The 10,657-nt window shown below is 43.6% G+C and overlaps 1 protein-coding gene across 8 annotated transcripts in view; it reads left to right on the plus strand.

The window, feature by feature from the left end:
- LOC100700595 (mediator complex subunit 13L) overlaps positions 1-10,403 on the plus strand; it is an 86,797-nt gene extending 76,394 nt beyond the window's left edge. For all 8 annotated transcript variants that reach the window (XM_025908948.1, XM_025908949.1, XM_005460195.4 and 5 more), the window contains 16 exons: positions 636-814; positions 1,451-2,376; positions 2,606-2,785; positions 2,904-3,133; positions 3,231-3,429; positions 3,547-3,814; positions 3,898-4,150; positions 4,234-4,422; positions 4,533-4,756; positions 4,859-5,001; positions 6,440-6,598; positions 6,911-7,075; positions 7,319-7,473; positions 7,796-7,960; positions 8,162-8,271; positions 8,580-10,403. In XM_025908948.1, the coding sequence (XP_025764733.1) occupies positions 636-814; positions 1,451-2,376; positions 2,606-2,785; positions 2,904-3,133; positions 3,231-3,429; positions 3,547-3,814; positions 3,898-4,150; positions 4,234-4,422; positions 4,533-4,756; positions 4,859-5,001; positions 6,440-6,598; positions 6,911-7,075; positions 7,319-7,473; positions 7,796-7,960; positions 8,162-8,271; positions 8,580-8,712 (3,678 nt within the window). In that variant the 3' untranslated portion in view covers positions 8,713-10,403. The remainder of the gene's footprint in view (positions 1-635; positions 815-1,450; positions 2,377-2,605; positions 2,786-2,903; positions 3,134-3,230; positions 3,430-3,546; positions 3,815-3,897; positions 4,151-4,233; positions 4,423-4,532; positions 4,757-4,858; positions 5,002-6,439; positions 6,599-6,910; positions 7,076-7,318; positions 7,474-7,795; positions 7,961-8,161; positions 8,272-8,579) is intronic.
- Positions 10,404-10,657: the final 254 nt, after the last annotated feature.

Below are 10,657 nucleotides of genomic sequence, written 5' to 3' on the forward strand. Positions count from 1 at the left end.
TGAGCACTGAGGAATATCTTGCTAACATATCAGTTACGCAGCTAAAGCTGAGAAAATGTCACTGTTCTGTTTGCTCTAAAAAACATATTAATATGAACATGGGTAGTGTCCCCAAGCCATCCTGTTGCTTTAAATAGTCAACAGAATACCACAGACAGGAGATGTTTGCTAAAAACTGCAGTTCTCTGCTCTTTCAAGAAATTATTTATGTTTTTCAAGAAAATTAGCAGATTGATTTATGCCTGTAGACTCTTGCCTCCCGTGACCCTGAAATGGATAAGCAGAACTGAACTGGATGGATGCATTAATTTTGTGGAATCACTGGTTTCTTCATTTCAGTGATTTTCAGGAGGTATTTATAATTTGAAAATCTGTGATTAGTAGATAAGCAACAATTTTGAAACTCAAGGTAGGGACTGCTAACGATGCTGGGGACACACATTCAATAATGTGGTCACTGAGTTGTTTTTTCCAAAAATCTGGAAAAATACTGTTATAGTTGATTTATTTGCAAGCCTGATTTCTAAATAGCCTTTATAATTGCACCTAGAGTAGACAGAAGCTTTTCCTCAACTTCTGCTCTTTAACAACATAACATAACATAATAACAAACATTTATTCCTCTCTTTGTCCAGCCGCTGATAGGCTCCTCCATGTTTGCTCCACTACCCTGCCTACCCAGCCAGAATCTTCCACCACTCAAGATTCCTGAACAGTGTTATTACCGTCCTTCCTGGTCCTTGTTGCCCAAGATGGAACATTTCCCCACGGTCATGCATCCCCAGAATTCTGCTTTCACCAAGGATGGATACATGTGAGTAATCAGTTATCACATTAGAGAGTGAAACGACTTTCATCTTGTGCTTGTCTTGTAATTGTAAATCACTGTTTAAAATAGTTTAAAGCTTCTGAAATTAACTAAAGCTGTCAACAGAATGCAAAGACACCACAACTGTTTTGACTTTATGTGTAGAACATCTGTTTATTGTGTTGGAGAGAATTAGGGCCCAGCTTTACTTTCATGTAGTTTTAGCTTGTACCTGTCACTGTAACCTTTATTTACCCAGGCTGGTCATTAATAACACATTCTTATTTACAATGGTGGCCAGGCAAAAAAAAGAGGGTAGTTTAAAGAAAAGCACACATCCAAAACATCTCAACACTGGTGAAACGCTGCCCCCTGGTGGCAAGGATTTTAATCTACCAAGGATAATTAATGAGTTCATTTTAAAGGTTTTTTTTAAGCATGCAGGTCCTGAAAGGATGGCTTGTGGGCACTTTTTAGCCTTGCTGGAAAGAGTGTAGCGCTCTAAGCATGGTATCACTTAGTTTGAGGATTTCCTTTTGTGTTTGGAACAAACTGCACGACCTTTAAGAGATGCTCTCCAGACAGTTACACTAATCTTGTTTGTCTCGCTATTTGTTTGTGTTTTTTCGATTCTTTTTCCAGAAATATTCCAAGTGTTCCCCTCGCCGACCAGGACTATGTGCAGATGAGTGGAGCTACTGCCTCTACCAGTACCACTACTGGCATCCTCCCATCTCCTGCCACCCCACGCTTCTCTGTGCCCACCCCAAGAACTCCACGTACACCACGGGGTATTAACACCGCAAGCTCTGGACAGGGTTCGGTAAAGCAGGATGGTACTGAGCTTAGCTCACCAGTTTCCACCCCTTCTACAAGCCTGCCGCTCAGCTCTGTAGAGCCCCTAGCTCGGCCGGGCCCGTCTCTGCCTGAGGCCCACAGCCTGTACACAATCCTCCTGCTCTCAGACTCTGTCCTCAGTGTCTTCAAGGATCGCAACTTTGACAGCTGCTGTATTTGTGCCTGCAACCAGAATGTCAAAGGAGCAGACGTGGGGGTTTATATCCCAGATTCAACTGGTGAAGATCAATACCGCTGCATGTGTGGCTTCAGCGCCATCGTGAACAGGCGACTGGCCCTCGGAACAGGCCTCTTCCTGGAGGACGAGCTCGACATTTTTGGTCGAACCTCCGAAGTAGGGCGAGCAGCTGAGAGGAGGTTAGCACTTTCCAGACGGGACCCGACTATGGGAGACTCCAAGGCCAAGCGACCGCAGGATGCAGCGCCTGCCTCTCCTGCGGTCATGGTCCTTTTACAGGAACAGTGCTCCCACCCCATTTCTTCTCTGGCTTCACTTCATCTCCCCCTGAGCTGCTCCTGCCACGGCCGCAAAGGGGCACTCCTCCAGAGCTGGATGTCTGAAAAGCAGTGGGCAGATGGAAGTGACGCCTGTACGGCCTGCTACAATGCTTTGGAGCAGGGACTTCAGTACGTGGATAACCCCACAGGAGGGAAAGTAGATCTATCTGTTGTCAGAAGTACCGCTCTCCACTCCTGGCCTCACACTAATGGTAAGAATTGTGGTCTGGCTTCTAAAGAGTGGATAAATAATTATGATAAAATCCCTTAAATTAAGATATTTATTATGCATGCTGGGCTGCTTTTATATGTAAACTATGACGTATTTCGTATTTCTTTATGTATTTCTTTGTTTCTCTGGTGTTCAGAATCTTGTTAACGCCTGTGCATCTGTACACTTTCTGTGTGTGTATGTGTGTATATGTGCGTGTGTCTCGAAAGTGGTGGATATGAGCATGTTGTCGTCACAGGATATGGTGCGTATGCTGCTGTCTTTGCAGCCTTTCCTGCAGGATGCCATCCAGAAAAAGAGAACAGGACGGACCTGGGAAAACATCCAGCATGTTCAGGGTCCGCTCACCTGGCAGCAGTTTCATAAGATGGCAGGGAGAGGTTCTTATGGTGAGTCAGTGCATTCTTAGTGTTTGCGTGAACAGCTAGCGCTTTGTGTTGAATTTTACCTGTATATTTTGTGCCGTAATATATATCTTAAAGATGTCACAATGTTTTCCTTCCTTAGGTTCAGAGGAGTCTCCGGAGCCCCTGCCCATTCCTACAGTGCTGCTGGGTTATGACCGGGAGCGGGACTTCTTGGCACTGTCCCCGCTGGCGTTGCCTTTCTGGGAGAAGTTGCTGCTGGAACCTTACGGTGGGCAACGAGATGTTGCTTATATGGTGGTTTGTCCCAACAGCCCCTCGCTTTTGTCTGCTGCCCGATCCTTCTTTCTGGAGCTGAGTGCTGTTTATGAGGTAGGAGATTGAACTCCCAATAAGAGCCACGGTCCGATTTCAACTCATTTGTACATACTTTGAGACTTTCATGTCCTTTTCCCAACTCCTATTCCAGACATGCCGTCTTGGGAAGCACCGTCCACTGGCCAAGGTGTCCAGAGATGGCATCGTGCGCGTGGGAGAAGATGTGGAGAAAGAAAAGCTGGAGGAGCTGGATGTGGACCAGTGGTTGACTGGACCCTGGGTTGGACAGCAGCACACTGACAACCTCAACAAACTCAAACTTTATGCTTATGCTTGCAAGCAGCAGCTTGGTGAGAATCACTGAACAGAGTAAACTAACTGGATCGCATTAGCTCTGTTTTTGAATCTGTATATTTCTTTATCTTCAGTGAATGAAGATGAGCATGTATTCTTTTTATCGCTTTCAGGCCCCCAGCTCTCTGCCCTGCCATTGGACAGCAGTCTTCTGTTACCTCCCAAAGCCCAGCCGCCTGTGAACAACACATCCTCAGCTCAGCCTTCTTCTTCCACTCAAGAAGGAGAACAAACTACAGGTGGTGCCAGTTCAGTAAATGCTTCAGCCCCAACTGGAGCAACCTCAGGCCAGACAGAAGAGACCCAAGGAGGAGCCAGTGACTCCAAAGGACCTCCTAGTTCCACCCCACCAGCCAACACACCAGCAGAAAACCCTGAACTGTAAGATTAAGAATGATTTAAACATCTCAGCTGTTGTTCCAGCTCATTTACACTGAAGCTTGTGTCCTCTGCTCTTTTTTCAGCTCTTCCGAGCAGTCTAGAATTGGCATCCCCACTGTGGCTGACTCAGTGGACAGCCATGCCAACCCACCAGCTATCGTTATTTACATAGTGGACGCTTTCCTGAGCTCAAGCGGAGCGAGAAACGATGGAGGGGAGGAGGAAGAAGGTGACGAGGTAGAGTCAAGTAGCATTTGGCTGCTAGGGCTTCTCCGCTGCTACACAGAGATGCTGCAGACACTGCCTGAAACAACAAGACCCGCACTGGTGCTACAGGTAAGAAAATAATTGCGAGGCAGGAAGCAAAATTTACTTTTGATTGCCATCCTCAACATTTCTTTGCATCATTTGTATTTTAGGTGGTGCCGTGCCAGTATCTCCTCCAGCCAGCTAGCGGAGAGAGCCATTTGTACCTGCAACACCTGCGCTCCCTGGCCTTCTCTTGTTACTCTCAATGCAGGCGTCTACTACCCCAGCAAACACATATCAAGTCCCTGACTGGTTTTGGCCCAGTTTCCACTGTCAGTTCGGTACTTAAGAGTCCAGAGGTAAGCACGACAGTTCAATGATATGTTTGGTTTCAGTAACTGTAGTATATTCACTCATATATATATATCATAACTTCCCTTTTTAATAAAATCCTAATTGTTTAATTTAGCACCCCAGCCCACTGCAGCTGTACACTCCACCCTTTGTGCTCGGTCCGAGCCGTCCCAAGCAGCCAGAACCAGGAGAAATATGGGCAGAGCTGCCTCCCAAATACAACGTGCTCTTTGTAGGATACTGCCTGTCACATGACCAGCGTTGGCTGCTTGTTTCCTGCACTGACCAGCAAGGAGAGCTCTTGGAGACTTGTATCATCAACATTGATGTGCCCAACAGGTGAGAAATGGTTTCAGTGAAAGGCCTGTCCTGTCACAGTGTTTGGTGTGACATGGTGGTCCGATCTTTCTAGCATTTTTCATGATTTCATTCTCACTTCAGAGCCCGCCGTCCTAAGGTGTCAGCTAGGAAGATGGGACTACAGAAGCTGTGGGAGTGGTGCATTGGCATCATTCAGATGACATCGCTGCCATGGAGGATTGTTATTGGTCGATTAGGCCGACTAGGCCACGGGGAGCTTAAAGGTGAGTGACGCAACTCATTTTCAGTTCTTTCTGATAGGTTATCAGCAGAGGAAGTATAGTGTGCAGTAGAATAGTGTTTGTTGCAAGATAGCAGTAAAAAGTCTTGAGGGTTAATTTAGGGACTGACCTTTACTCTTCATACTGTACATCTATCAATATTACAGTGCTGAAAAAAATGAAATTGATAATTAGAAAACACATCAGATCTCAATGAGAGAAAATATCTATTTGTAATATCTATAGTGATATGGACTGGGCAATGTGTTAGGAATGAAAAGATGTTCAAGGCCTCCACAATCAGACCTGGACCAGGACATCACTGAGCTCTGGTCCTGCTGAATGATGTTATAGTCAGCCCAATGTTTCACATCTTTCACATGTACTCAGGGTAAACCTGCTCTCTGTGGAAAGCACAGGGTGCCAGTGGTGTACCTGCCAATTCTGGTACTCTATGGGAAATGCCAATCATGCCCCACAGGGAAGTGAGCATGGGCCCACTAGAGAATGTCAGGCCCTCAGGCCATCCTCAGGAAGTCTGTTTCTGATTGTTTGATCAGAGGCGTTCATATCAGTGGTCTGCTGGAGGTCATTCTCTAGGGCTCTGGCTCTGGCAGTGCTAATCCTGTTCCTCCTTGCACAAAGTAGTAGATACCAGTATTGCTGATGGGTAAAGGACCTTCTACGACCCTGTCCAGCTCTTCTAGAGTTACTTCCTTTCTCCCGGGATCTCCTCCATGCTCCTGGGACTTTGTTGGGAGACACAACTGGAGAAGTTAGGGTAGCTATGCAAAGTCTTTAGGGTCCATGTATCACCTCATGCCACCAGTTGTGACACGGACCCTAGCCTAACGCAAAACTAGTGAAAAAAACAGAAAAGATGAGGAGACAAAAAAAATGCCAGAGGCCTCCACCTGTAAAACCATTCCCGTAGGGGTTGTCCCATTGTTGCCCCTCTAGTGCGCCTGTTCTTAAATTCATTAACAGCAAATCAGCTGAAACTGATCAACAACACCCTCTGCTACTTAACAACATAAATATCCCAGAAGTTTAACTGATGCGACGCTATACTCTGAATGAAAAGTGTTCCTTTAATTTTTTGAGCTCCATATAATCCACTGAAAGGACACTGGGACTCAGTGGACTTGCTCAGTTTCTGGCTTTAAGCAAAGACAACTGGGCCATTCAGTCAGCACAGACTTCTCTGATGAACTCTTCTTTTATTCTTTTATTGTAATTTAATTTTCTGACCTTTTCACTGGAGAGTTTCGTGTTACCCACCTGTACTGATTACAGATGTAGGCATAGACTGGTGCACAAACACATGTGCGCACATAGAGACACGTTTTATAATGGAAAGACATTTCATAACTTGCTCTCTCTTAAGACCTTTGCTTTTCATGCTACATCTCTATATCTCCCACTCTTTCTCTCTTACTAGACTGGAGTTCACTCCTTGGGGAGCACTCCCTCCACTCAATAGGACGCCAGCTGAGGGAGGCGTGCCGCATGTGTGGGATCTCAGCTGCTGACTCTCCAACAATCCTCAGCGCCTGCCTGGTCGCCTTGGAGCCACAGGGCTCCTTCGTGGTCATGCCTGGTAAGTAGCTCACCCACTTTCGCAGTTAGTATAATAAATTATGAGTTTAGCTGTCATGTTTATGGCCGTGGCACTAATAATAGCGGATACTTGAGCATTCAGACATCACAACAGTGAGAGTAACAGAGTAATAACAGAAATTTATTGCACCAGTGTGCAACTAAGAAAACATGTACATAAACAAATGTTTGTATTGAGCTATAATAAATAATTACACATGTGCTGACCACTTCAGTTTAATAGCTAATAAATACAAGACATAATCTGAGTTTTCCCCTCACCTTTTGTGTGTTTCTGTTTATGCGGATCCAGATGCGGTTACCATGGGCTCTGTGTTTGGCCGCAGCACTGCTTTGAACTTGCAGACCTCGCAGCTAAACACACCTCAGGATGCTTCCTGTACACACATTCTAGTCTTCCCAACTTCTTCAACTACCCAGCTGGCGTCCAGCTCCTACCCGACAGAAGACAATAATGGTAACGCCTCCCAGGATAGCAGTTATGCTAGAGTAATAAGATTATTTAGCAGTAGACCTTGAACAGTTCGATAAATACAATGGTTTTTTTGTACCAACAGGTGGCGTCCTTGTGCTTTGAAAGTCACATTGAAAATAGTTTTCAGATATGTGCTGCTGTGTGCTTTGAGTAGGCTTTTAATGACCACAGATAGTTGATGTTATGATGAGTAAAATATGCATTTACTTTACTTTTTCTCCTCAGATGACATGTTTGATCTTCCCTTTCCTGATGAACTGGAGAATGACATTGGCATTGGCATAATGCTGAACCTCCACTCTTCACCCAACACCTCTCCCGTGCCCTCGCCTGGGTCTCCATCTGGGATGGGAATGGGATCCCATTTCCAGCACACCAGGGTGAGTCAAGGTTCAGTGGAAAGAAAATGCAGAGGCTTGAAACAAGTGGCACCCTGTAACAAAAGAAAAAGAGCGACTGTCGTATATTTTAAAATGTAAACGAGCTGTGTTTACACATAACTGTTTTATTTCGGTTGAAAAATGAAGAGTTGCCTGTCATAAAATGCTAACGTACACAGTTCCGTTTAAGAAAGACAGCCCACAGCTGTCAGTGCACATGCTCAGAAATATATCCTGTTGACAGATGAATAAATTATACAGGCCATGACCCCGGATTGCAATGAAGGTAATATTTATTTGCTGGCATTCTCTCTGTCTGCAGAGCCAGGGAGAGCGCTTGCTGTCAAGGGACAATCCCCCGGAGGAGCTAAAGCAGCAGCCGCTGGCTCTGGGCTACTACGTCTCCACTGCACAGGCGAACGGACTTCCTCACTGGTTTTGGGCCTCTTGCCCGCAGGCTGAGAAACAGTGTCCGCTTTTCCTCAAGGTACCCACAACACTGCAAATGAATGTAAAGCTTTCAGGATTAGAGACAGAGGGAGAAACTCAGAGAGACACAAACCTGAAATTTATTGATTTGTTTATAGATCCGTTTATAAAATCTTCAGGTAAACTTCAAAAAGTCATACAGATTCTCATTACAGTCAAACTTCAGTACTTTAAACTGCTTTGTGTTTCTTGCCCGCAGGCCTCTCTCCACCACCACATCTCCATAACACAGTCAGATGAGATCGTGTCAGAGAAGACTAAGAGGGCCCCCCACCCCTTGGATTCAAAGACCACCTCTGACGTGCTCAGGTAACTTCATTATGTGCATTAAGTGCTAATGAAATCGACAAGCGTGATAAATTTATATGTTTCATATTAGCACCAACAATTCAGATGAAGGAAGCTGCATAAAGCCTGAAAATATAAAGCCTTCTTCTTATAGTTCTTGAAAAGTTCATAATTATCACCTTTGGCAGATGTTTGCATATTTTTGTTAGTGTGAAGAATGAGTTCAGAATTAGGTGTGATCTCATAGACAAAACAGCAGTTACATTTTTTCCTCTTCAACAGTTTTTACCTAGCGCCTCGATAAAACTGTGTATATTTTCCACCTATAGGTTTGTGCTGGAGCAGTACAATGCCCTCTCTTGGCTGACGTGTACCCCTGCCACTCAAGATCGCCAATCCTGCCTGCCCGTCCACCTGGCCATACTAGTCCAGATGTACAATGCCATCCTAAACATGCTTTAGCTTTTGTGAGACTTCCAGGACAGCAGTCAAGGGCCGAGGGTTAGCTTAATTTCTCCTGTGCCTACACCTCTTTCCGACCACCAGAGAGCACCAGAGCTCCTCTGTTGTATTAGGTAGACATGGATTGATGGCCAAATAAAGGACAGGACAAGCCAGACAATCCCATGCCTGGAATGTAACGAATAAAAGAAGAGCGAAATGTTTTCAACAGCAACGTCACTGAGCTGCGACGCAGTGGAAAGCCAGTGCAGGGTGCACCTTCAGAAATGGTTCTGTAAACATTTCGGGGAACACGGACAGATCCATCCCAGCTATAACCCATTATATCCCACATGGGCAGCATGTCTTTGAGTGTTTGGAAGCATCTGTGGATGACTTTTACAGAGAAGCTCCGTACGGTTCTTTTTTAAACACCCTCAACTGTCAAAAGGGACTTCTGTGCAGTGTCACATGACTCCACATGACGTGTTTTACAACCAGCAGAGTGACGTGAGATCACAAGCGCGTGTCTTTGTTACATCAAAGGTGTTTTTACATTTTTTGTATAGAACTGAGCTCCTTGTGTCTCGGTTGCTGGTTGGTTACCGAAACGTTTACCTTCACTCTGAGAGGAGCAACTCCCACTCGCTCCAGAACGGGGGACTATTTGATAATGGCACTTTTTTTCCCCCTCGTACCTTCCAAAGTGTTGTAGATATGAACACGATGGAAAATATTTGTACAGTTGAGTAACACGTGTTGTTTATAATGTATGGCATACATTTACAAAGAATCAAGACTTATTTTTAATATTTAAAACAAGAAAATGAGAAACTTAAACAAGGCCTTTTTGTTCCCATTCGACCATTAATCGTCTTGGGATCTGAAATAAAAATTTGTCATTTTAATGCAGTTGTAAAGACGCCATATTTATACAAATTATATCATGTCATAGAATTTGATATATATACATATATATATATATATATATATGTGTACATACATAAATATATATTACCTCTTTCAAGCAGGCACTTAATGTTACTGGGGATGGGCACAGTCTGAGCATTTATTAAAGATGCATTTTAGTTTCTTTTTGTTTTCTACAGATGCTGAACATTTTAACTTTTTATTTAAGTTAAATTAAATTCACACAGGAGATACGCTATGAATTGTATATTTATAAAGTGTTCCTATTCTCCTAACAAAAACTTGAAATAGGCAATAAAAAACCACGGTATTGCGAGATTATGAAACATTTCCGAACGATGCTTTACTTTATTGGCTCTCCTAAATGATGTCAAGAAAACCATTAGAAAGGCCTGTCTCTCTTCAGCTTCCCTCAGTCTGCTCTTTGTTAGATTCCTAGCATGTTTGTATATACACTTTTCAGATGTGTTTTTTGGAGTTTCTTAAAGTTGTACATTTAATGCTGGTTGGTTTACTTTCACGTAATTCATATCAAAGTATTTTTTTTTCCCTTTGAGCTTTTTTTTTTTTTTTTGATATACAGTATACAGTGCAAAACTCATTTAATTACAGCCAAGAGGTTAAATTGCCAAGTAAGTATACACAAATGTACAAAGGCAAGTTTGCAAAAATTTGTTACATCTGTCATCACTTTGAATATCAAACAGATCCACTTTGGTGGGAGAGATCTGTTACTTTTACACTCTTTTTTTTAGTAAATTATTAAAACTCTTGCAAATGAAGTTGTGTTCAGTGTCCTTTAATACCGAATACTGCAAACTTCAGACTTTTTGTCATGTTTTTAAAACATTATTCCATACTATTCACACGTTTTTGGGTTATCCAGTTTATGGTTAAATGTAAAGAAGTCCTGCATCTAAGTAAAGTTGTGTTGTTACATGTTATGCTACTGTTTTTTATTCTACTGGTGATATTTAGCTAGGCTTTTCATTAGGAACACCCTTTTGTCTTCAGAACTACCTTCATTCTTCGTGGA

This window comes from Oreochromis niloticus, linkage group LG7 (genome assembly GCF_001858045.2).
Source record: "Oreochromis niloticus isolate F11D_XX linkage group LG7, O_niloticus_UMD_NMBU, whole genome shotgun sequence".
NCBI lineage: Eukaryota > Metazoa > Chordata > Actinopteri > Cichliformes > Cichlidae > Oreochromis > Oreochromis niloticus.